The sequence below is a fragment of the Alligator mississippiensis genome, chromosome 10 (assembly GCF_030867095.1).
Source record: "Alligator mississippiensis isolate rAllMis1 chromosome 10, rAllMis1, whole genome shotgun sequence".
Lineage (NCBI taxonomy): Eukaryota > Metazoa > Chordata > Crocodylia > Alligatoridae > Alligator > Alligator mississippiensis.
The window spans coordinates 15,142,270-15,169,559 of record NC_081833.1 but is presented as its reverse complement, the minus strand read 5'-3'; the positions used below and the strand labels follow the sequence as shown (position 1 = coordinate 15,169,559).

At 42.6% G+C, this 27,290-nt stretch overlaps 1 protein-coding gene across 1 annotated transcript in view; it reads left to right on the top strand.

Annotated features, from left to right (window-relative positions):
• Window positions 1-13,141: 13,141 nt before the first annotated feature.
• MAPK1 (mitogen-activated protein kinase 1) overlaps window positions 13,142-27,290 on the top strand; it is a 52,949-nt gene continuing 38,800 nt past the window's right edge. The window contains exon 1 of the mRNA XM_006269319.4: window positions 13,142-13,452. Within this exon, the coding sequence (XP_006269381.1) occupies window positions 13,310-13,452 (143 nt within the window). The 5' untranslated portion in view covers window positions 13,142-13,309. The remainder of the gene's footprint in view (window positions 13,453-27,290) is intronic.

The window sequence follows — 27,290 nt, the reverse complement described above, 5'->3', positions numbered from 1 at the left end:
GTAGTATGCTGTCCCTATCTAAAATATTTGATATAAAAAGGGAGGCTACTTTACAGATCCTCAGAAAGGTCAGTGTGCTCATGTTACTAATACATACTAATTTCTCATTGCAATACTGTATTCTTTCCAGACTCAGAAATCCAAACAACTTGCAATTGATGAACTATCTATAGATATTTACATATGATGGCTTTAATAATTAGGGTGCAGGCTGAGCATCAGGATATGTGTTGCCTGCTCTTATTATTTGACTTGGGTTGTATCACTTACTCCACCTATGTTTCCATTCTCCAGTCTGTAAAATGGGGATGCTAACCTCTATTCTACAGACATTTTGCAGTGCCCTTCAGGAAGAGAAGCCTTATTGTATTAATTAAGCAAAAACACTTTTCACTTCTGTTGAGCCTTCCAGCCAGGGAAGGGTGTAGTTGGGTTCCATGGGTTCAGTTCTTCTCACACTGAAGTCAACGGGAGATGTGAAATGTTATGAATATTAAAGCTGCATGAAGTGACTGTAGGGCAAGTCCCACAGGTATTTTTATCCCTATTCTACTGATTAGGAATCTGAGGCTGAAAAGGGTTTTCTTCTTTGTACAAGGTGTCACAGAAAGTCAGTGACAGTACTAAAAATAGAACTTTGCATTTTTTATCTGCTCTTTTAACAGAGAAACCATGATTGGTCTCAGCATTAGGAGGCTTGACTATATCCACCTTAGATACTGTATATTTATATTTTTAACTTGTAAGGTGCACCTATAATAACTCTCTATGCCAGTGGTTAAAATAATAGAAAATTAGGGTTGGAAGGGACCTCAGGAGGTCATCTAGTCCAAGGGTCTCAACCTTTTAAGACTCAAGGCATCCCATGGATAGACTCAAATCACCCCTTGGAAAATGCCAGCTCTTTGTTTTCACTTGTTTTTTACTACAGAAAAATTCTAGAGCAGTTCTGCTGTTGCAAGGAATTCAGAAAGCCCACAACATGTCCTTTAAAATCTGATAAGCTATATGTGTCTTTTAAATCAATTACAATTCATTTAAACTCCATTTAACAGCAAGAGAAAAAAATGTAATAAGAAAACTGAACAAGGTTGCCAGAATGGAAAGCTTTTTGACAAGACACATCAGCACGCTGCCTTCTGCGGGTCAATCCCCCACCGGTTCCAGCCAACAGGAGTTGAAAAGTCAACCTGTTGCAGAGAATGTTCTAGACTTCAAAAAAGCAGAAACCACACCCCGATGTAACAGTTACTTCACCAAATGAAAAGCCCCTCAATTCAATTCAAATGCATGGACATGAACAAAACACAAACAAAACAGGTGAGCCTTGTAGTCTGCTCTGAGATCAGCAAATCTATTTCCATGTCAAGTTGTCTGAGGCAGGAACTATATTTTTGAATTGCATTCATATAGTTGCCTAGCACAATGCGAATCCCCTACTTCTGTCTATAGGAAACATTAAATGTTCCCACTCTATCCCCATCAGTTATAGATTAAGGCCTGCCACGAGCACAGAGAGCATTCTGGACCAATGTCAAGATTCAGCCTGGCTTATTATTTCACTGCCAAAGATTTTGTTTGCTCCCCAGCACAAGTTGCACTGTAAATGTTGTCAGCATGGTTAAAGAATCTGCCTGCCTGTGTACTATAAATCTACTGGTTGAGACGAGCATTCATTTAGCAAGAATTAACTAAGAAAATATTGTTGTCAAGTGAGAGATGCCACATAGCAGCATGTATTATTCTGTATTCCGGCATACTCTGTCTCATTAGTTATTTAGACTCTTATAGATTGCTGTTTGCTGAAACAAACCCTAATTAACCATAAATATTACTTATACCATTTTCATATAATATTCTTTGTTGTAATATGGCAAATTTTCATTCCTTGTATAGACATAGTATATAGAAAACCTATTAGATTTGATATTAAAAATAACACTTGCTCACTCAAATATCATGCAATTCTCATATCAGAAGACAAGCATGGGACAGGCATCAGTTTTGCTCCCACTAAAGTCAAAAGGAGATGTGACATTGATTTCAGTGAGAGTAGGACAGGACTGCAAACCCTGCTTGTCTTCATTATGCAAATAGTCCCTTGACATATGTCATGAAGGTTCCATTTTGTTTATTAGTACCACAGATACCACAGGAATGCATATATTTGGATATTATTTCTCTTTGGCAATGTTCACTCACTAACAAGCACTTGAAGCTTTTATAATGTGGTAAACATTCTCTCTCTTGATAAACAGGAAGTCTTAGAATATATTTAATTATCCAAATGGCACAACACAAATTCCAAAAGACAGTGGCTCAACTGTTTTTTCAAATCACAGTGATATTGCTTCCTTGAGGAAGCCTGTCTAATGTGGGCACAACTCCTGTCTGCTAAAGCTATGCAAAATTGCAAAGGGAGTTGTCATTTTGGAAATGAATAGTGATTCACCACATTTGGATGGTAGAAGCTGACATCTGTACTGTATATAATATTTATATAACATATACACACAGACACTTTGGGGTATCAGCATAGTGGGTGTGAATTCAGTGCTTGTGAGAAGCTCAGGTTTGCCACTACAAGAGACCAACATGTTCTGTTTGTTCACATAAGCAATGCAGCATGGAAAGTCCTGCAGTGATTTGCCGGTGTGTCTTCAAACTTGGACCGGGTGGTACCTTTGCTAGGGTTCAAACCATTGCCTTCAATGGGCCTTGGATCCGATCTGTAGGGAAGAGCAGGGAGTTTTGTTTCTAGAAGAGAACTGGTATCTGCTGAGACTGCCAGTTTAATATCAGTACACTGCCAACAAGAAAACTAGCTGGGATCATACTTTTTGTTTTACAACATGGAAGCTTATCTTTAAGCAACTGGACCCACCAAATCATTTTACATATGCTGCCAGCCAGCTATCAATAAAGTAATATATGTATTGATGATGGACTCAGTGCTTGGTGATAGCATGCTCTTACTAAATTGAAACAATTTCCAGCAACCTTTGGCACCGAGAACTGGCTCCTGGGACTGCATGGAGTTGCTGCTCTTTTCAGCGGTGTGTTATTCAAGGACCAGTTGCAGGACTGAGACTTTAGGCATCAGAGTGGCTGATGTCTCACAGGGCACCACTAGCAACCTCCTAGAAGCAGTCTATATGTATGCTGGGGTCACCTGACCTCAGTTGTCTTTCCTGCCTGGTGCTGGGGGCTGGACCCGATGATCTTCTGAGGTCCCTTCCAGCCTTACAATCTATGAATAAATGTTTATAAGATCCAACCATTGAAGGAGAGCAGAAGTAGCTACCTCCACCTCAAACAGAGCTGGGAGATGAGGATATATGCCACACCTGCATTTTTCTTATGTTATCAGATTAGATATTGACCTTCTCTTCTGTAACATCTGCTGATCTGCCACCAAGACTAACCTCCTGCAACCCTTCCCACCCACCACAAGCCCTCTGCTGCCTTGCTATGCCTTTTTCTGTCCATATTCACCTTATCTTTGCTTCACTTCTGTCTCCCCCACTCCTTTAACTCATTCCTTTACCACCCTTCCCTCTACAGTCCAGTGAGCCTCCTCACCCCCCAAATTCATCAGTTTTATTTATAAGCAAGACATAGTTTTAAAAAATGCTGTCTTTGTAACATAAGTAACCAACTGTTGATCCTCTGGATCATGGTGTATGCATAAGAGATCTGGTCAGGTGCCTGATGAATTTGCTTGTACAGAGTCCTGCAAACACCAAGACCTTCGATGGAAGAGTATGGAGGAGTGGAGGTTGGCCAAGACCTATCATCCTCCCTTTAAACCATTGAGACTAACATTTGAGACTAACCATTGAGACTAATTGCCCACCTGCCTAACACAGGGGTGGGCAATTATTTGGGTCTGTGGACCACATCGGGAATTTTGATGAGCTGTCACAGGCCATGTCAGCACCTCCCCTCCCCTGCAACAACTCACCAAAACTCCCTATGTGGGATGGGGCTGGGGGGCCGGGCAGGGAGCCAGATGGGTGATCCATTCCCTGCATGCTCCTACTGTGTGGGGGGTGTGCACACATGTGTGTTTGGGGGACTATTTGGGCACTACGTCCCAGGAGCCAGCTGAGAGCAAGGCTTGGTGGGGGCAGGAGGCATGTGCAGAGAGCTCACCCAGGAGGTGTGGTACGCAGCTGGCCCTGTGGTGCTTCACATGGGGCTGAACCCCCACTCCCGCACTGTGCTCCCACACACCTGCACCCACCGGCCCAGCCCTGGCCAGCACGCACAGTTTACTGGCAGGGCTGCTTGTGGTGTGGTAGGATCCCCTCATCTCCACCAGCAGCTCCTTCTCCTGCTCCAGCCCCAGTGCGTGGGACTCCAGCTCCAGCTCCCAGCCGCCTTCTATCTGCTTTGCCCACTTGGCATGATAAGCAGCCACCTGCAGGTGGGCGGAACAGGTGAAAGGCAACCAGGAGCTGGAGCTGAAGCCCCATGCACTGGGGAGGATCCACCTGGCTGCAGCTTCCCCCCTGCCCAGAGTGGCACCACATGGGCAAGAGCAGGAGAAGCTGAGTGAGCAGTACCCGGGCAGCTGCAGCTGCACTGGGAACAGCCGGAAGCTGTGCACGCTGGCTGGGGCTCAGCTGGTGATCGTGGGCAGGAGCATGGCACAGGCTGCCCCAGGTGAGAGCAGTTGGGGCTTGGCCCCATGTGGAGTGCCACAGGGACTGCATGGCCTAGGCAAGCCCCCTTCCCACCAGCTGCAGCTTTCTCCCTCCCTTCCCCCCACAGAGCAGCACAGCAAGGGCAGGAGCAGGAGGAGGAGCCATTGCTGGAAGCAAGGGGAGCCAAGTAGCACCCAGGCAGCTGCAGCCACAGGAGAGCAGCCCCTCTGGAAGTTGTACGCATGTGCTGGCCAGGGCTGGGGACTGGGCCAATGGGCACAGGCAAGAGAACAGCACTGGCTGCTCCAGGCTGGGTTCAACCCCATGCAGAGTGCAACAGGGGCAGCCATGGGCCAGATCCAGTGAATCGGAGGGTGCCCCTACAGACTGGTTCCAATCTGCTGGTGGGCTGGATCCAGCCTGTGGGCTATATTTTGGCCATGCTTGGCTTAATGCCTCAGTGAGGGCAAATTTCTGTTACGGCAGCAGTTCCCAAACTCTGACCAATTGCATACCACTAATTAAAACAACACAGCCTTAAGAACCACTAGCAATTTTTTCATACCCATAGGTAACAGATTATGTATTAAAACATCAAAACCTTTAGTGATCATAAAACATTGTTTTATCAGTTACGGTAGCCATATAAAAATTGTAAATTGGAAAAAAGACAGTGTAAACTTACCCATCCAGAGATGCTTTTGGGGATTTTTAGTGGGAGGGGTGAGCTTGCTTGACAGAGCACAGTATTTGGATGTCTGGCAGGATGTGGGGTACTGTGGGTCATGAGTGAGGGGCAGGAGCAGGGCTGGGGGGCTGTGGCTTGGGAGTGACAGCCAGACACAGAAAGAGACACAGACAGACACACAGTGCCCAGCAGGTAAATCTGCGGAGGAGGAAGAGTGAGGAGAGAGGGAAGGGTTGGAGGGCAGGGGTGGGGGAGGGAGTGGGACAGGGGCAGGGCTGGGGTGAATGGGACCCTGAGGCTGGGGCAGGTCATGGGATGGAGCCACAGGAGGCTCATCCAGGGATGCTGTGAGGGATGGCTCCCTGCCATTGCATGCATTCCAGGGACGGCATGGGGACACATGCCCCCCAGATTTGTGCACAGGGCTGAGGCGAGCTGCCTGCTGTGCCCTGGGCTCTGCACCCCGCTGCCTCTGGAGCTGTGTGTGATGACATATCCTGTATGATTAAGGGCCTGGAGGATAGGCCCTATGAAGACAGATGCAGCAAACTGGGCCTGTTCAGTCTGAATAAGAGAAGACAGAGATGACTTGATAGCCACCTACAAGTACATCAGGGGTGAGCACCAAGATCTGGGGAAGCAACTCTTCAGGAAAGCACCCCTTGGGAGGACGAAGACCAATGGGCACAAGCTAATTGAGGGAAAATTTAGGCTGGACATAACGAAAAACTTATTTTCTGTAAGGGTAACTAGAATCTTGAACACACTCCCAGCAGAGGTGGTGCAGTTGCCATCCATGGAAGTGTTCAAGAGAAGACTGAAAAGCACCTCGTTGAGCTTCTTTGAGCCCAATAACCTCCTGCCCATGGCAGGGGACCAGACTTCATGATCTTGCAGGTCCCTTCCAGTCCTTTGTTTCTATGATTCTATGTGCCTTCTGTGTGCTGACTGGGCCATGTCCTCTGCCCTCCCGGTGGCTGAAGGCACATGGTTGCATATGGCTCTGGCAGCAGCAGGACAGAGCCCAGCGCACAGCAGTCAGCCTGCCTCTGCCCCACATACCAAGGGGGCACATGCCCCCCATGCCTCCCCTGGGGTGTGTGCAGGAGCCCCTCACACACACATATACATCCCTGGAAAGGCCCAGGCTACCCCAGGAGGGACCATGTCCTTCTGTGCCAGTCCTGCTGTGGGGATGGGATGGACTGGCCCAAGGGGAGAAAAACCCCTGGGAGCAGCAGGCTGCCCGCTGTGGGCTGTGCCCCATTGCCATTGCCTCCAGAGTCACATGTTATGCCATGTGCCTTCCGCTGCCAGGTGGCCAGGGAACATGGCACAGTCAGCATGCAGAAGCCACATGGCATCACGTGTGGCTCTGGAGGCAGTGGTAGCGAGGCACAGAGCCCGCCTCCGTCTCTCACACAAATCTGGGGGGAAATTGCCCCCTGTGCCTCCCCTGGAGTGTGCACAGTGGCGGGAGCCCCCCTGCGCCCCTGGACCAGCTGCCCAGGCTCCGACTGCCCCACCACCTGCCTTGGGGCCCCATTCACTCTAGTCCCTGCCTCTGCCCCTCCCTCCTTCACCATGGGGGCCTTGATCTGTCCTGCCTTCCCTCCCCCAATGCCCCTTGCCCCCAACACACCTGCTGGGTGCTGGTCCACACACTGTGTGCGCGCGTCCCCCTCCCCCCTCCATGTCCTTCTGCGTACCACTCACAGATCATCTACGTACCACTGGTGGTACGCGTACCACAGTTTGGGAACCACTGTGTTAGGGTGATGTCTCTTAGCCTTTCTCCCACAAAGGAGTACCCATAAAGTAGTGGGGGCTAGGGTTTTGAGGCACCCTATACTCACCTTACTCTGGAGGTTGCAAACATTGTGATACTTTATAGGAGCTACTCTGCCATGAGTGGCCCCACCATATTGCCACCAGGCTCTCCAGTTGTACGCAGTTTAGTCATATCCAGGACCAATATACAAACCTGAAAAACAGCTGTATTGTTGTCCGCCTTACTTTTGACACTACCTGCTGCTGTTCATGATCTTCACTTGCCACGTGCACAGTCAGACTGAGAACCGTTTGGGGGACAGACTGTAACATTTTATCATTTGTTTGCAAAGCACCAAAGACTATGCAGAACTGAATAATATGAAGAAACAGCTAAAGAGCTTCCCTTTGGTGTGTTTTCTGGTGTTTGCATCACAGCCTGTCTTACAAGAGATATAGGGACCAAGAGAAAGATGATATACACCACCTTATTTGAATGAGGATATTTTTCTTTTTAAAAATCTTAATAATCTTAATATTCTTTACTTATATATGAAACTGACAGCAGAATAACTATACCTATATACCAGCTTCTAGTTCTATCATTAAATGCCACTTTAACACTATGTACTTATGGTTGTGCGAGTATTGTTTGTCTCTGATTCCGTAAAACGGCTTTTATCTGGGTGTTTCAATTCCTGTATCAACTTCAGCTTGTTTACTGAAATTTCAGTTGCAAACAAGATGAAGAAGGTTCATGATAAGAAGTCAGTCTCCAGAAGGTATAAGGTCTAGATAGCCTTAAAGACAAGCAAAGCATACAGCAATATTGAAATTACTCAGAGGTTTATTGCAGCTGACTGAGAGAGAGTGAGCTTTGAGGCTAGGAAATTTCCATTACTGAAGTACAGGACAATGCCTGGATACTACTGATTACAACTGTTGTTGCAAAATAAAAGCAGCTTAATTTCATACAAACTGTAGCAAAATGTCAGCATATTAATTACAGTGGTGAGAATTGCACAATAAGCTTTTAAAACTGCATTAAAATAATCTTTCAATTTTTAGACTATAATTGTAAGGTACTGTACTTGCAAAATTAGGAAACATCGGTGACAGTATTGTGATTAAACTACAGTCTGATGCCTTATTTGTTAACTGTAAGTCTGACAAAAAATATGACCAATATAAAATAGCACCTACATCAAGGAGTGATAAATGTATAACCAGTACTATAGCAGGTAATTAAGCTTGCTGTTGACAATAGTCCTGTGCTTGGTAATCTTTTGTTTTTCTTTAAAGTCATACAGACAAGCAAATGTAAAGGTCTTTTTACCAGTTATGATCCTGACCCTGCTTTTATTGTACATCTTCAGCTCCCACTGAATCAATAGGCACACTGGATGGGGAAGGAAGACAGCAAAACGTATAAATAGAACACTGGGAAAACAGTTAGACTTTGGCTAACCTAACCAATATTGGGTGTTTTACTTAAGTATGACAGGAGGAGACAGACTGGCTCAAGGTATTCTTCTTTATGCTAAGTTCACTTTTACATTGTTAAAGCAGAGTGAAGTAGCCTTAGTTTAAATAGAAATCAAGAATGGGATTTTCAGTTCTAGGTCACCAGCTTAAATTGAGCCCAGCTTGGTAGTGACTAAAAGTTATTAGCATCTGATGCACTTTTGTAAGTTTTAGGATTGTTCCCTGTGGATCAGTGCTCACATCTAATCTATTTAAGCTTTTCTATCACATTTATCACCATGGTATCTGAGTGCCTTACAAGTTAAAATATATCTTTTTAAAGTATCTTACATATTTTACATTTCTCTCCCTTCGCCCCCACACACAGGTTTGGGGTGTTTTGAATAACCTGGGGAAGGTTATGTAAAATCCATGCCATTTCTATTTTGTTCGGAAATCTGGGAATTTCATGGTCTTTTTGAGATGCTCTAGAAATGGATTCCAGGCTTCTAAACCAGCTGCCAAGAAAGCTTTGTTCCTTGTGCCTCCCTATAAATAACATCACCTCCAAAATGCTGGCAGCCTCAGGGGCAATATTGATAATTCTGAATGAATACAGAGATGGAACTATGCTTTGCTGCAGGGCTCAGGAATGGGGTAGGGTGGCATGTTGCTGTTCAAACTGTACCCATTCTGTGGATAAACAGAGAATGGTCTATCCTGGACTGACAAACTCTTTCAGTAGTGCATTTATTTAACACAAAAAAGTTAGCAGTTAAAATGGCTATGGGAAAACGGGCAAAGTTAAGATCATCTAATCCTACGAGAAGCCCATCTTTAGAAGCCCTGAACGTAATAGGGAAACAAAGTTAGTCCACGCCATGACACATTTAACTTGACTGCTTTAATGATTAACCTTTTCTTTCTGTGCCTTTTTAATAAAGATACAGAATCTTGCAGGATATGACTGCATCTGTTTGGGGCACAGATATTTTTCTCCTGCTTCCAGGTACTGACTTTTTGTTAAAAATACCCTCTTTAAGACTGATCCTGCAGAGACTTAGTCATGTGCTTGACTTCAGGTCAGGGACTTCAGTAGCCCTACTGAGTTCCCCAGACTACTCTTGCTTAAAGCACATGCAGGGGCAGGGCCTCAGTGTCACCTCATTAACCTAAATGAGTGATTTTGAATTAGCACGCAATGTTAGCATGGTTAGGGGTGCAAACATGATTCACAAGATTAACTCAGAAGTATCAAATCGGAATCCATCCTGTTAAAATCATCCTGACTAGTTGTGGGTTTTCAGAGTTCTTCAGAATTGCTCTGTTGTATTTCTACAGTAAAAAACAAACAACTGAGAGCTGGCACTTTCTGAGAGCTGCCTCAAGTCTGAAAAAAGGTTGACAACCACTGACCTACACAGAAGGATCCAATGTGAACTACACGGTAGTGAAAATAAATGTGCAGAATAAAATGCATGTGATCCCATCCATATCATGTCTCTCTCAGTAAGTACAGTATATTGCTTCATGAAAACATAACAATCCTGTGCAATAAAAATATTTTCTATAGCAAGCATATCTTCTGAGCTGCTAGTTTGTTTTTAATTGGACCAAATATGCACTTGAATGCATGTTCAGGTTGAGCACCATTGTACACTCAGAGGGGTTAGCCATTTTTTTCATACTTTACTCATCTGCCTGATTGGTTTCTTTATCAATTTAACATATCCAAATTAAAGTGGGAAATATACTAGGTGTGCAGTAATTTAAATTTTGGAGGGTGGGGGGGTATAAAACTGGTTTGACAGGTTGTGTTTAAGCTACATTCTCCATAATCATTTGTTTTGCATTGGCTGATAACAGATTTGTGTATGTATTCAGAACTATAAGCACACATTTATTTTTAAAGGTGTTGAGAGCCTTTTTGTCTTATTTTTATTTACAGTTTCAGGAATCTGAAACATTTATTCACATCTGCTAATGCCTGAAATTTCTGAGAAAAATAATGCCAGGATTTTAAAGTAAAAGAAAAAACTGAAAGGAGAGTTTTAGATGAGGGGGAAATAAACACATGCAAAATAGCAAAGGTACATATTCCATTTAGATGCAAGCAGAATAAACCACAGAGTAAGTGGGTGCGTCAACACAAGACACTTAATGCATAGTAGACTAATTCTACTGTGCGTTAGTGTGTCACGGCAAAAACCATGCTAACGCAGTAGAACTAGCTTTCTGCACATTAAACATCAGAAAAAGATGGTGTGCTTTTGTTACCATGCATTAGTGCCAGCTACAGTGCATTTATGTAGTACCTCATATTGGAGGTACTAAACTTAATACACTGTAGCAATGGTGCATTAATGCTTTTGTAGACATGCCCAGTGGGTATTAAATGCAGGCTTTTCATCATGGGATATTGCCAGCTACATAGGACAGTTTTGACTCAATTTAATGGCGTTGCAGCTAAAATGGTGACGTACTAAGAACTCAAACATCAAGATAGATGCTCTAAATCAGGGCTCAACAACCTGTCTCAAGAGTCAGATCCAGCCTACAGACCCACTGGATCTAGCTTTGAGGGACATGGGGCTTTGGCAGCAGTGTCTCTGGTTGCTGTGACAAAAAGTGGCCATTGTGGCTAGGTCCAAGTGACCATCCACTCTGACCTGAACCGGGTCAATGTGGTCCGCAGCCTTAAAAGGTTGCTGATTACTGCTCTAGGTTGCTGTTTTGCTTACAGACACTGTAGTCGAAACAGAAATATTATTTTCCTCTTGGTTGCTGTCCATATGCTGAGCCAAATGCTTGGGGTGAGTGGCTGTTTAAAAGGAGAGAGAACAATGTGTTGAAATAAGGTTTAATGGCAGTTGGCACCAGCTGCTGAGAATAAGGTCTGTTTTGGCCCATGGGAATGAGAGCTGGTGTGGGGCAACTAGTAAAAGCAGAAGGGATGTGATGCTGAAACAGCAGCTGGAGACTGATTAAGTGCAGTGGCTAAAACAGAGCTCCCTTAAAGAGAAAAGACAGGAATTGTCAGCTGAAAGCCAAGTGTAGTGTGTAAGAAGCCTTGTCAGAGATCTGGACAGAGAGGGGAAAAAAAGGAGAAGGCAGAAGATGGAACTACTGAGAAATTAAACAGAGGATGATTACCTGCTGGCCTCCTAGTAGGGAACCATTAAGCAGTGCAGCCATGTTACTGGTGATTAAACAGCAGAAGAGCTTGCTGCTCTGGTCACCAGCCTTTCGCACCTCAGCCACAGGACGAAAGGTGAGACCACAGCGAGAATGCTGCGCAGAGGCATACCGACAATGCCCCAATTTGACAGCATACTCAAATGAATAGGGCATTTCAAGCAGCTGTGTAATGCAACATTAGCAGAAAATGAAATGGCAGTTTGGTTTGCAACGAGGCAGGCGTAGGATCTTCAAAGCCAAGAGTCCTATGGAAAATAACACAATGCTCAGAGAAGTGCAGCAAAAACTGAGAGAACTCTAAGGCCATTGTACACAGCCCCTGCAAACTTCCACATCAAATCAGGGCCATTTTCTTTACAGGCAAAACAGTAAGATAGACATTATTGCAACCAATGATCACAGGATGGTACAAATTATAATAAATGTGATGTTCACATACTTCTTGTTCTGAAGACAAGCTTATATTTAAATAATGTGAAAAACGAGTAATAGAAAATATAATTGCATACAAAGACAATGCTAATTAAAGGTTGCAAATCAAGTGCTGTGAAGTTCGGGAGATGCCAGAAGCAGAGTTGCTATGCAACTATAATTCAGCTCCTTTCCATTAGCATTGGGCCCACGAGGATCTGGGAGATCCTCTAATCTGATCTGCACTCACAGATGCAGGATTTTTCTGTTCTCAGAACCTTGCCCTGGATTATACCGGGAGTTTGCAGAAGGGTCAGGAGCACGACCCAGGTCTCTGGGTCCCAGGCGGGCGCATTAACACAGGAGAGCATCCTCTCTCCTCCTGCCGCGTTCGTTCTGGGCCTCAGCAGGCAGTGCATGAGCCTGCAGTCCAGGGGTGGGCAAGTACTGGGGCCCGAGGGCCACTTCGGGAGTTAGGTGAGCTGTCCCGGGCTGAGTCAGCACCGCGCCCCACCCCACAGTCTGCCCCCGATCGTGGCCCCGCCCCGCACTGCCACCATCCCGTGAGCCCGGCCCCAGCCGCGCACCCCGCCCGCAAGAGCAGGAGCAGAAGCAGGGCGGACAGACCAGGGTGCCCAGGCACCGGCTAGAAGGAGCTGCCACACCTCGGGCCCCTAGGAAGCGAGTCTGGAAACGCGCTGCCCTGCAGGATCACACCACAGCCCAGGGCACCCCCGCACACCGCACACCACCCCCCGGCGGGGGGCCATGCCGTGTTGTGCCCGCCTGGGCAGGGGGAGGTGAAGGCGAAGGCGGAGCGTGCTGGGCAGGCGAGACCACGCCCCACCCCGGCCACGTGACCCCGCCCGTCACGTGACCCACCCGCCGCTGCGGCTGTGAAGTTACCGCAGTGTCCTCGGCCCCGCCCCCTCCGCGCGCGCCCCGGCCCCGCCCCCCGCCCCGCCCCGCCCGTGCGCGCGCCTTCGGCTTCTCCTCACAGCGGCGGCGGCGGCGAACGGGGTCGGGTCGGGCCAGGTCCGGTCTTTCGGAGCGCACGAGCCGCCCGGGCAGTGCCGGTTACCGCGGCAGCAGCGTTTTGGTCGCCGCAGCGGCTGCCGGCGCGGACAACATGGCGGCGGTGTCGGGGGCCGCGGCTGCGGGCGGCGCCGCCAATGCGGGCGGCCCCGAGATGGTGCGCGGGCAGGCCTTCGACGTGGGGCCGCGCTACACCAACCTCTCCTACATCGGCGAGGGCGCCTACGGCATGGTCTGGTGCGTGTCCCCGCCCCGCCCCGCCGGCCTGGCCCAGCCCGGCCCGGCCGCGTCTCCCCTCAGGACGGGGCGCGCCCAAACCTGCTCCGCGCTCCCCTCCCCGGGCGCAGGTGCGAGGTCCCCGCGGCTCCGCCGGGCTGGGGCTCGGCCCTGGCAGCCGCGGGAGTAACCTAGGGCCTGCGGAGCCCGGGCCGCGCCCCAAGCCAGGCGGCCTCGTCTCCGCGGGGGGCTCCACGGTCCGCTCCTCGGGCCTCTGCCCGTTGCAGGGCCGAGTCCGCCGGGCAGAGCAGGCCTTGGCCGGGGTTACTTGCTCCCGCGAGGCTGCCCCGGCTCGGGGCTCTGTGGGCAGCCTGGGTTGGTGCTTTCCTGCTGCCCTAGTGCGGATGTCCCCGGTGCAGGTCGGCCCGAAGCCCCCGAGAAGGCACGTTCATGCATTCGTGTTTGACACCAAGGCCGGGATGGTACTTCTGTGCATCCTCCCGCTTATTTTGGAAGAAGGGTGGGGGGTTGTCACAGGAACCATTTAACTTCACGGTGACAGGATATGTTTGGGTACTGAAAGGCTGCAAGAAGTGTCAGGAAGGATGCAGCCCTCTGGCAGTTGCATCCTTTTTTTTTTTTTTTTTGATAAGGCAAATGAGCAACCTTTGGTTAATGGGCAGAAGTAGGGAAAATGCCCCTGCCTTTCCTGTCTCTGCTGTGTTAAGGTGTCGCACATTTTTCCAAATGTTCAACTCTTCCATCAGTCCTAGGAATCTGAGGTTATACCTTTAATTAAAAAATAAATAAAAATGTGCAGCTTGTTGGTATTTTCTGTAAGTGGATGTTGGATTGTCTCTGTTAAGAATACTAATTCTAGCGGGTCTAGGGGGGGTGTCAGGTAGTATGAGGTGGTATGAGTGCAGGGTGTATCCTCCTTCTGGGCTTCGTAATTTAAAGCAGTTGCTCTAGGAAGCATTGTGGCTTTTATTTAATTGCTATTCTTTGGTACAGTCTCAAGTGTGAGAGGACATGGAACAAAGTCTGTCAGTTTATGTTGTGTACTTGAGTAAGAAAGCGTTGGATTGCACATGTCCTAGTGAGGTGCCATAGCAACTGCAGTATTTTGGTAGCGCATAAGACACAAGCTACTATGATTTAAATAAGATTACTTTCCAGTTACAGGAGTTACTGGTTGTACAGATTAATGCTAGATGTGTCATGGTTTGCTTTGCTGGCAAAGTTGCATGTGCAGTTCTCACAGTTCAAATCTGTAGAGGCCTTTTCAGTTTAAGGAGGCGGGGTGGGGGGGGGTTCTATTGCATTGCAAGTAGATTTATCTAACTTTTAATGAAGAGTTGTGGCTTTTCCAGTCAAGGAAGTCCAACTTAATATATTAAATCTGGCAATTGCAGTTATTTGTGTATTGTACTGTGTGGTTTCTTAGTGTGGAAATGTCAAGTGATTTTGACTCTTACAACTCTCCAGGGTATAAAGGAAAATATAGACCAAATAAGCCATTTGCTTGAATGTGTTCCCATTCAAGTTGTCTCTAATATGGAAACCCTTAGGCAGTCAAATGCCTGCCTTTATCTCAGTTGTCCATAGTTGGTCCAGGTTTTGAGTAGAAGCAGAAATTGAGTAAAAATACAATTATTACAGCACTACATGGCATAGTGTTCTCAGGGTGTCCTTTTTCAATATTAGAGCAAATAACGACTTTGTGCCTTGACTCTAGAGACCAGATTCTGTCTTGTGTTGAATTCCCATTGAAATATTGTGCTGAGAGATTAGGATATGTCCTTGTTCCTAGGACAAAACTCTAGGCTCTGCCTCTCCTGATGGTCTGTCGACGGGGGTTAGCCACTTCATAATTACTTTTTCTTTTCTCACTGTTTGTTTTTGTTCCTTTTACATAATAAAGACAATTATGAAAGAGAAAACATGGTGCAAACAACCGAAATGCGAGAGTTAACTAAAACCCTAATTAATTTCCAGGATTGAATCTCAAGCAATTTTGAATTATGTCCCAACAAATAAGAATATATATAAATACTGCATTCAGTCTAACGTACATAGTTGTTTTATCTAGTTTTTTTCATCTTTCCAGATATGCTCTCCATCTTAACTTTTTTTTTTTGGCTGGGTTAGTCATTTAACTGAATGTTTAAAATAATATTCATTTTTTGGAAAGGGATAGTTAATATCAGTGTTATGGGTTTTTTACTCTGCTTTTTAACCCATTGTTCCCCATCAGAATTTCTGCACGTGGAGTATTAAAGCAACAACAGATATAATACATATTTAAAAAAAAAAACCATAAGTGAATGCAACTGGACTAAATGATCAGATCTTGTACCTATCTCAGGTTCCCCATTGTGTCTTTCGAGTCATTGATAACATTGTTTAGCTACAGTATAAAGGTTAAAATAGGCTAGTTAAATCTTTATAGCATAGCTGTTCTTGATGTGAAATGACTCTTAATGGCAGTTTTGATTTTAGGGTGCTCTGCTTCCTGCTAGTTCCATCAGAATTGACCTTATGGGAGAAGTTGTGAAGAACTGTCCAGTTTAATTTTAATATACCTATTGTTCCTCTTGAAAAGCCTATTCATGAACTGATTTAAAACTGGAAAATTAATGAAGAAGCCACTTCCTAAAATAAGTATTTCCTCAAAAAGGTGAAAAATAGGAAACTTGATTACATTGATGTTTTTGTGGAAATGCAGAGCTCTCTTTTACACGAGGTGGTGTCTGTAGTGTTTGTCTTGCCTGTAGACCAGAATGTTTCAAATAGGTAAAGGTACTTTAGTCAGTGGGTTTGGAGGTAGATTTCCAGACCTATTTATGCTTGCATGGTACAAAGGGTGCTGAAACCACTTGCAGTTTTTCTGGCTGAGCCTTCGCTTATCATGAGGGAATTACCTGGTGGAATTAGGACAGTAATAATGACTCCTGTACCTCTTTTGTAGTTTTGAGGTCCCACAGTGGGGATGGCTGAGGATTCTTGAAAAGCGAAGACTTAATGTTAAGAAAAGTGAAATACATGAGTAGAGGTACTTAAACCTCTGAAAAGATTGTATTAGTAAACGTTCATAATGCTATTAATGTAGCTGCATGCTCTTTCTGAACTGCTCAGCTAAAGAATATGGAGAAACAAGACTTCTATTTAGAGCAGAAAACATAATATAGTTCTGTGCAAACTTGAATGAATGGTAGTACACATGAGAAGTAATAAAGAGTAGTTTATATTGGACAGCTTAAATATGGAATCAGTATGGAACCTCCCAGCAAGTAATATTCCATGGTGTTGGTTTTTTTTTAATCAAAGATAGTTGTGTTGCTGTTTGTTTAGAACAGTGGCTACAGACATCATCAGGTTTGTGATAGTGGTTGTTTCCAGATGTTGCATAAAACATGACTCCTGCGTAGGCATGTTTTTGCTATTTTACACAGACCAGAAAGAAAACATAATCAAAAAATTAGTCAAAAGATACAAAACAAGCAGCAGCATGGAATTTGCAGGTTACATGTCTCCTACCCTTCTCTCTTCTGTGTCCTTTTTGAATGAGGAATTGGGAATTCAGTTTTTACTCTGCTACTATGGCCCTCATTTGTCTTTATCCTCTACCTTTTGGTACGTCTCCTCCTCTTTTACTTGTTGTAGTACTTGCCTCCTGGCAAGGTGGGGCTTTGGCCAAGCACCTTGAAAGGTATGGCTCACCATCCTTTGGTTCCAATTCCTGCATTTTCCAAAGCCCAGGCTGCTTTTCTAGAACCATGAGAACCCAAAACTGATTATTTTAATGCTTCTTTAAGTTCTTTTGATATGCTTTGTTTTTTAATCAATTTCAGTGCAAGTCTTGTAAATTTTATCGTGATTGCTATTGGCAGGTAATTCTCTTTCCTTATATTCTTGAACTGTGTACATCTTCTGGTTTGTGAACATTTTCTTACACTTGAGCTTCATATAGCAACTTTAAGGTATGCATTTAATTTACATCTTTGGTAGTGGTGATATGACTAGAATTGAAAAGTGATTGTGCAAAGACAGTGCTGATCAGGAATCCAGGTTTTCAGTTTGCTGTGGAAAAACTTGGAGTTTCTCCTTTTTAAAATCAGTGTGTAATGGCTGTTATCTTCTTGTCTGTTGTAATTGTGCAAGTACAGTGCAAAAATACAGCCTGTTCTTTCCCAACTGCCTGGCACCTGTTGCTCTGTTGAAGCCAATGGGCTCAGAGTGCCTGATTAGCTTTAAAAATAAGGCCCAAAATTTATTTGTGAAATAATATGTTTGCTTCCTGAACAAGTGAGCTACTAGAAATGTATGCCTACTAAGTCTTAAACTTTTTTGCTGAATTAATGGGAATTGGACAATTATTCCATGTTGCTGTCTGAAAGAGAATTTTCTTCCCCCTCGCATCCCACAGATTTATCAGAAAAGTTGGGATTTTTAAACAGAGAAAAATCAGGATTCCTGCTGATCATGCATACTATAGATGCACCTTAAAACCTAGGAATTATGTGTCTCTTGTGTATTCTATATAACATTTCTGAATGCCATTGTTTGATTGGTGTTTGTATCTCGGATGCAACATTTCTTTTTAAAGAAGTTGTTTAGGAGTTCATAATTCTCAACCCCTCCTGCCCCTTTCAGTTCCCACACAATATGTGTTTTGTTTAGTATGGGGAAACTTTCCCAGTGGGCTTATTTGCATTTTGATGGGGGGGGGGGGAACCAAATATGCCTCTAATGGCTTGCTTTTAATACAGCTTAGATTCAGGCTTGGTTGCATCTTTGCTGAAATTCATTGTGAGGGTCAAGGGCTTTCTGTAGAGAATGCTTTGTGTTTGGATCCCCTTTCACCTGAGTTACAGGAAAGGCAGTCATAATAAATGAGTCCCGTATTGTTGTGGCTTCCATCTAGTAGTGTACTACGCTAACTGAAGCTTCTGTGTTGTTTTGAGGACTAGCCTTAGGTACTGAAGGGTTCATTGCAGTAGTCGGGCCTTGGCATGATCATTATAGAACATAATATGGTGAGTTAGCATCTTGAAGTAAAGAGCAAAGTGTCTTAGCAGGTATTTATTTAATATTTCTAGTTAACTGCGGCCAGTCGGGGTCTATTTGTAGACCCTATAGTTGATTTTTCCTGGAAGGAATGAATGGAACAACTTTAAAGCTTTTTCTGTCTACTCCTTTTTGATTTTTGTAGTAGTCAGTGGTCACCCATATGTAATAGTTTTGAGTGGGATTCTCAGCAACATTAAAGAATTGCAAGTCCCATATTGTATGACCACATCTGAAAATACCATCCATGAAAGATTGCAGGTCCTATTAGATTTTCTGATAAAGAGGACTAATTCCTACATTAGACTCAATAATATTTGTTTGCCATGACCAGGCCTGAGACCTGCCTAAGATGTATAAACTTGAAAGATTTAGATGTCAGTTTTGGTCTGCCACACCTTCTCAAGAACTCTTTCCAGCTAGGGGAGGTTAGTGTTTTCCTAGTATTAAAGAATAGTTGGCTTGGTACAGGCCAGATGACAGCACAGTAGATTCTTGAATCTTGGTTTTCCTGGGGAAAGGAAAGAGGGGAAAATGGTTAAGGCATGTATGGAAGCCTTAATTATCTCTGGCAGTAATGATTTTTGGACACTTCTTACTGGCTCTTGCTGGTTTAATGGGCTACAGCTTTCATTCAGCTGTCTAGGTGGGTTTCCATACTTATGACATGTCCCAGCTGCGAAACTGGAAGAAACTCAGTTACAAAAGTTGGCTATTTTTCCTTTGCTTTCTCTCACAACCTCTGGATGTACAGAGGCTGTCTTTTAAAGCAGTTGATCTTGTTTTGGGACGCTGAAAGCTTTTTTTGTAATGGATTTTAAACTTAAATCAAGGCAATCTGAAATTAATCAAGCTACTCATCACTTGGGATAATTCCTATGGTTGTGTGTCTTTGGGTGACATGGTAGAACAGGATTTCTTGTTCTTCACAGCTGTAGTATAAACACGGAGGAATATTTTTGTTTCAGCTAATCACATTTCAGTCTTCTCCCATTTCATTTCTGTCTCAGCCCCTGGCTAATCACACTGAGGAGGGAGAAAGCTTCTAATGGTCAGAGCACTGATGACTTTGTACATATAGAAGATTATTTTGGCATCTCATTTGGTCACAGGTCAGTTTAGAGGTAGGAATACAAAGCAGTTGCTGTGTTCTTTGGAACTCTTTGCACTTTAGTGACGGATGGATTTTGTAGGAAGACCTATTACAGAAATTCTCTTATAGCAAATTTTAGTTGAATATTTCCATGATAATATTTTTGGTTTACAATGAGCTTCATTTTATATATAAGCAAATGATAAGAGTTATTTAATAGTACCTGGAACTATAAAAAAGAGCTTTTGGGGGCAAATGCATTTTCAGGACCCTTTTAAAATATTGAAATAAATAGTTTGAATTTTTCTCAAAATATTGAAAAACACTGTGTGGTAAAGTGATTAAAATGCAAGATAAAATTTGTGCGACATGGTAAAAGTCATTTAACCTTTTTGTGGGTTTATTTTAAGTATTGGCAACTTGCAATTAGACTTACAGTTTATAATATGTAATTAGTTCATTTCCCAGTTTTCCCTTTTCTCTAAATTAACAGCTGTCACTGCTATACCTTGCGTTCTGCTTAGATGGAAAGCTGGTAGTTTCCTTTATGTTGGGTAGTGATGTTATATCCTGAATTAAGCTCTAGGAAGTAGTTCTTAGCACTACAAATCACCAGTCCACCAGACAGCTTTAGTGAATTAACCCAGCTGTATGCTTGCTTGTCTTTGGAATTTGATAGCCCATGAAACAAAATGAAATACTATTTAAATCTTAGATTTTGTTCCTGTACATCTGATGCCTTTACAATAGTGAAATATCATTCAATGTTGGACTGTACGACCAACCTGTCTTTTAATGTATGTTGTGTGCTAATGTACTAGGCAAATCAAATAACTTGTATATACAGTTGACTGAGTTAAAATATATATGTTGCATCTGATAGTTTTAGGTGAGGAGGGGGGAAAGAAGATGGGTGGGGGGAATCCACTCTAAGTTGATTTGCATGAAATCTGTGTACAGCAACAGTAAAGGAAAATTTTGAAATAGTGTTTGGCAGACAGTGTGACACTTTGAAGTGTGTAGGTAATCTTGGTTTTGCATATGAGAGAGAAGTGGCAGTTCTGTCGCAGCTAATTCAATAGAAATGACTTGTGTCCTTGGCCATGCTAGCCTGACAGACTGCTTAGATGGTGCTGATGTTTGAACTCTTGTTCTCTCTGGTTATAATGGAGAAGGAGAGAGCCTAAGGGCTCTTGTATTTCAGATTATTAAATGAAATTTTATAAAATGGTGCATATCTGTACTTTTCCTTAAAGTGTACTATAGCTTCCTACTATAGCGAGAAGTGAATATGGAAAATTTTAGAAAGAATATGTGGAATAATAAAGATACTACAGTTAGTTCTTTGGTTTTGAATGTATAATTCAGTTAGAGAATTAAAACATAAACATAATCTTACACACATCCTCTTTATAAAGCTCCCTTTGAAACTAACAAACTGTGTGGTGCTATTTCACAGAGATGTCAGAGTTGTTCTTGAAAATGGTAGACACAAAATGAAATATAAAAATCTACTAGCTGAAGATAGAAAAGATGGGTGGTGGGTATGGGGATAGAAAACGTAAAGAACACTTTTGCTGTAGCTCTGTGCATACCTTCATAGACTGCCTTTGCCAGTGCTCATAGTTTTTCCCAAGGGTTTACGATAATAATAGTTATGAAACTGACTGGTGTCTTATTAACTTTGCTACTGCTTGTCAAAATTCAGAGAAGCAAAAGAGCCAAAGGAGTGAGAGAGAACTGAGGAATTCAGTACCTTATTTAAGAAATTATCCTCATGACTGTAAGGACCAAAACCACCTGCTTGTTTGTTTTTTAAAATTCTGCAGGTATAGATACTTCAAGCTTTCAGTGAAAGACAAAAATAAGTATCAAACTTAGGAGAAAGAGGACTTGTTCAAAATAATGTAGAAACAAAAATAAAGAAACTAAAATCTTCTAAACAAGGAGAAGCAGGAAAGCGAGGAATAAACCAATATAACTAAATAGCAAAGTTCAGAAGATTACTCAAGCTAGAGGTTCTTCAGAAAATTGAAGGCCTGGTGAAATAAATTGAAAGGAATGCAAAATACTGCAAACAAAATAAGTGAAATGCTGAGATAGAGTTTTAGTGGTAAATAGCTAAAGGTATAGAAGCAGAGAGAAAATAATATTAAGACATTAAGTTTTTGAGAGCTTTGCATTGGTCTGAAAATGGTGTGGAGAAGAGCTACCCTTTTCTGGTAACAGCAATGAGGTATTATTGGAGATGGTTTCAGAATCTCTCCTTTTTTAGTTGTCTTTTCTAAGAGGGTGACTTACAAAAATTAAGCTACCATATTTAGTCTCAGTACTTTTGATAAAGTATAAATATGCTGTTTGCAAGATGAGATCTGAGGAAATAGGCGAGTACTGATTTTTTATTTATTTATTTATTTTTCCTGTCCCTGGTTAATGGGTTAATATTTTCATGTATTGCTTAGAGTAGGATGTGGTGGAATATAACAAGGTAATTTTTGTACAAGAAAACTTGCTTTTATAATCTATTACGATTAATAAAGGTCAATTAAAAGTACATAAGGGACAACTGATTGACACAATGTAAAGCCATACCAGAAGCTAGAAAGAAATTAGGTATTCATGATGTGTAAGGTCTTAGATTAAAAAATGCCTAAGAAAGAAAAGCAAACTAAAGGCTACTGAGCAGCCAAAGGTACAAGATTGGGCCAGAAAGAACAAGCAAGAGATTGTATGCCTTTGTAACATGGTGGTTACTAGGAAGAGGGAGCCTATCTTTTTTTTTTTTTTTTTTTTCCTTTCTTTCCTTTCTTGGCTGCCAGGATTGCTTCCATTGTAATTGATGACTGTTTAATACAGTGATTCTCAACCAGCATGTCACAGCACTTAGTGGTACCATGAGGTCCTTTTAAGGGTGCCATGCAATATTAGAATTGTTAAGTATACAAACACTTATGCACAATTCACAAGATAAACCAAGACATTTAAAATAGGAATCCAGAGTGTCAAAAACTTTCTGTTTTGATTTTTGAGTTTGTTGCGACATAAAAATTGCTCTGTTATTTTTCCACAGGGGAAAAAAAATGAATAAAAGCTGGTATTTTTTGAGGGGTGCCAATCTAAGGAAGCTTGAGGTACCATTGGTCTCATATCAAATGCACGAAGGGTCCTCCAGATAAGTGAGGGAGCTTCTGTAGCCTACTGATTGTGGCACTTAATTGGGAAGGAGAAGTCCTAGGTTCTTGTCCTAGCTGTCAGGGCTCCTTGTGTTAAAGCTAATAGTGATTAGTGGGTACCAAAAGACAGCTCTAAGGTAGAGCTACATTCAGTGATGCATTGAGAGAAACTGGCTCTTTGCAGGATGAGTAAGCTAAAGTAAATCTTTGTCTTATTTAAAATGCAAATACTTATTACTTCAAGTTGTTCATGTACATGCAGTAAAGTAGAGTTGAACAGATATGTAAATAGATGCATGTACAAAGACTCATGGAATGCACATCCCACTTTCTGCTGGCTCAGTGCAGAAAGCTATTGCTACATGATAAAAAATCTCATGTTTCATGGTGCTGGGGCAGTAAGTTTACTTTCAAGTAAAATGCATTCTCATTTTAGAGACTTAATCAATATCCATCTTGCTTGTTAACTATATAGGCCTTGAACTTTGTATGAAACATCAAATTATAAGATAATTTTCAAGAACTCTACTATTCTTTTAGTTTGTGTATGTTTCCCAAGCATTGAGAAGTCCAGTTTATCTATACTATGATGGTCTAGTAACCTGTGGGGAAGATATTGGAGGGAGAAGCTGCAATATATACCAAGAGATGATTCAGTTCTAGTGAATTTCTGATTTTGTATCCCCCTGGGTAGAATATCAAGTTACATGGCGCGTGTATGGTTCCCAAAGTTTATGTAACATTTACATAATTGGAATAACTAGATCTTCAAGCTTATACTTTTTCAGAATACCAGTACTAGGGCAGTACTCTTTCATACTCTAACTAGTGTGGATGACTTACACAGGTAACAGTTTAAGGATAGAGCAAGACGGAAAATAACTAATTGTGTAGTATTAAGATGGGGGTGCTCAATCTCTGGCCCAGGGATCCTTGGAATCTGACCCACCAGTTGAGCAATTTGGCAGTGGGGAGCAGTGGCAGTACTGCCACCCCTCCTTATTGCCAAAATCCCAGCCACATGGGAAAGGGCAGAGCTGGGCCACAACCCTCCCTCCTCATGGCCAGATCAGAGCGAGGCAGCTGCAGCACTGTTGGGGGGGCGGAGGGGTGAGCACTCACAAACACCACTGGCAGCAGCGGCCAGTGGCTATCATGGATCGCCAGCGAGGGGGCAGGGGAGGTGGCAAATGCTGACTGCCTGTAGGTGCTGCTGGCAGTGTCAGTAGCGCCTTTTTGCAGGGGGTTTACCACCACACTCAGGGGGTGCACGTGTACCCACATGCACCCCCTATGCATCACCAGTGGTGCAACTGGATCTGGGCTGCCTCCCCTTTCATCCCTGCTACTCTGTGCAGCCAAATGAGGCCCTGCTGAATCTGGTCTACTGAGGTATCAGGCACTGCCCATTTGGTCTGCTGGCCAAAAAAAAGATTAAGCACTAGGACATTGCGATTTTTGTTTGTCATACTTGAAATAAAAATGCATCAGTTTTGGTGCTCTTGCTCTGCCAAAATGTCCAATGCTCATACGAAATATTCTCCAGCAAAAACTATGATTTGATGCAAGACCAGTGTAATGGCTATTATCTTCTTGTCTGTTGTAATTATGCAAGTACAGTGCAAAAATACAGCCTGTTCTTTCCCAAGTGCCTGGCACCTGTTGCTCTGTTGAAGCCAATGAGCTCAGAGTGCCCGATTTAGCTTTAAAAATAAGGCACAAACTTTATTTGTGAAATAATAAAGTGCTTGTTTCCTGAGCAAGGGAGCTACTAGAAATGTATACCTGTTAAGTCTTGAACTTTTTCACTGATTAGTGGGAATTGGGCAATTATTCCATGCTGCTATTGAAAGATTATTTCTTCCCTCTTGTGTCCCACAGCTTTTATTTATTTATTTATTTATTTATTTATTTATTTTTTATAGTACATTTAAAATAGTAGTCATGGCAATAATTGTTTTGGGGTTTTTGCTGACTTGACTAGTGTAACTTCTGTTTCTTTTGAAGCTGATGTGTTTTGAAAGCAGTTTCCAATGTAGATTGGATCTTTAAGTTTTTAAAGGTGAATGTACAGAAACAACAGGCAAGATGAATATTGGCTATATAGCTGACATTAAAGTATTGTAGCTTTGCACTACTAATGTCAAAGTTTTTAAATGTAGAGAGTTTAGGAAGCAGTTTACTAGCTGTCAGTAAGTTTGCAGTTTAAAAACTTAAATTAACGATATGTGGCTGGTGCATCCTAAACTTAGTCCATTTTTAATTGGAGAAATAAGATTTAAATGCAAATATCTATACATTTCCAGAAGCAAATATTCTTTACATAAAGTGATGCTAATAAATATTTCAACAATTATTTTTTGTTTCATCTTTAATATTGAGATGAATAGATAGGAAGAAACAAAGATTTCTGCATATTCATTAGCAGTAGATATCTAACGTTGTAGACTAAAAAGGGGGAAAAAAAGCTCATTCAGTGATGTGAAAATGAAATCTTACTAGAATTTGGAAAAAGACAAAAGCAATAGAAGAAATATTCCAGTGCTTGAAATTGGACAGTGTTAGTACATACCATAGGAAAAATAAACTTTATTTTTTCTGCAATTCAGTCAACTAATGCTGGAAAACAAAATATGTTAAATAAACCTAAAAGGTTGACAAAAAGCATTAAGTAAAACAAAATATTGAATAAATAGTTGTAGGAAATGTATGCAACTCGTCTGTATGGGTACCCTTAGGTAGTAAGTACACAGTGTTAATGTTTTGCTGACAAGAGAAATAGTAACAAGCTTATTTGCAGTAAAGCTTGACATACATGTCAGCATACTACAGAAATGGAGAATGAATAAAAAGGGTGAGTGTATAGATCAATTTCTACCTTCTTCCTGGAATGATTTTGTTTTTCCCTATTGTAATTGTTAGCTGTGCTGTTCTCGTTCTGTATTGACATGCTTATCCCTGGATCTGCCCTTGGATTTTTGTTGCCAAGGTAACACCAGGCTACAGATAGAAACAGATCCAATTCTGAACTCCCAATCAGCCTTTTATTTAGTATTACATTTAGAATGTGTGTCACATAGCCTTAAGGATTTTATATGTAAGGCTGCTTGCAGATGTGGAGAGAGGAAAAAAACAAAAAAAAATGCTTTACAGGAAGAAGCAGCGTGTTACTTCATAGTTTCATAGTTGTTAGGGGCTGGAAGGGGCCATGTCTGTATAAATTGGGTGCTTCAGCAGGGTTTTTTTGGGGGGCTTTTGGCTACAGCTGATTCAATTAGCTATTGGATAAAAGTACTAAAAAAGCCCCACTAAAGCACCTGATCTATACAGATGTTGGGTGAGCTGGTTCCAATTAAGGTGCTGCCTCCTTTAGAGCATGCGTGGGGACACGCCAAGTTTAAAGTAAAGGGCTGGGTGTTTTTTTTGTCTTGTGTTTTTTCCAATGTCTGTAAGCATCCTGAGTTTCCAGCTATCAACCTGGAGGGTAGATATTCCACCTCAAGCATTGTGAAGGATTCATGATGGTGAGCCAGAAGGTGGTCCATAGAAGGAAGCTGCTTCAGGAGGCCAGGTTTTTTGAGCAAGGAGGGATGGTTGTATGAAGAAAGTCTTCCTGTCTCTGGCCTGAGACCATTGTTAGGCAGCTGCAGCATGCTTTTACTTGTTTCAGTTCTGCTCCATAAAAAAATGTAAGGAGTAGAAGTGGGTGGGTGAACATGCTGCAGCTGCTGGTAGTAGAAGGATTTAAGTTCTGGCAATAGGCCCATCCTGTGGAGAAAAGCTTTTCCTCCTTAAGAGGTACTTCCTGAGGAATGGGGTATGTATTAGAGGCCCAGTTTAGTAATTGGGACACTTTATCAGTTTTCCATGTACAGCAGCACATACTTTATTCAGTTTTCAGAGAGTTGCCCTTAATCTGGATTTCTTAAACAGCAAGTGAAAGTAAGATTCTAAAAGGATGTATGTTTAAAAAAAATATATAACTTCTGTAGTTGGAATCAATTACCTGTGTGCCTAAAATGTCCTTGATAACAGAGGTCAGTAAAGCTTAGTTAGCTATTTACAAAATACTTAATAGCATAACATGAAAAATTCCAAACAGTAAGGAGTGTAGTGTTATCTAATCCTAATAAAGGTATATGACGAGGTGGAAGCAAGTCTTGGTTTAATGTAGTAACCAGACCTTGATTTTGCATAAAGGAAATCTTTTGTATATTAGGAAGATGGTTAAACAGTTGCAAAAGTCATTTACATTTAAAATCCATGTTACAGTTTAATAATATCTACCTCTGTAGGCTTGCATCCTCTCATGAAGCTGAATACCTATAGAAAAGAAAAGGTTTGAAAGCGTTGAAAATGCTATTAACTAGATTTGTTGCAACTGTGAACAACATGCAGAAATAATTAATGGAAGGGGATTTGTGGTCCTTACAGTAATGGATTGTCTCATTTTGCTATGTAATGTGACTACCAAAATTATAGATTACATTGGTAGCTCAAAATCCTAGATTAGCACTGTGAAT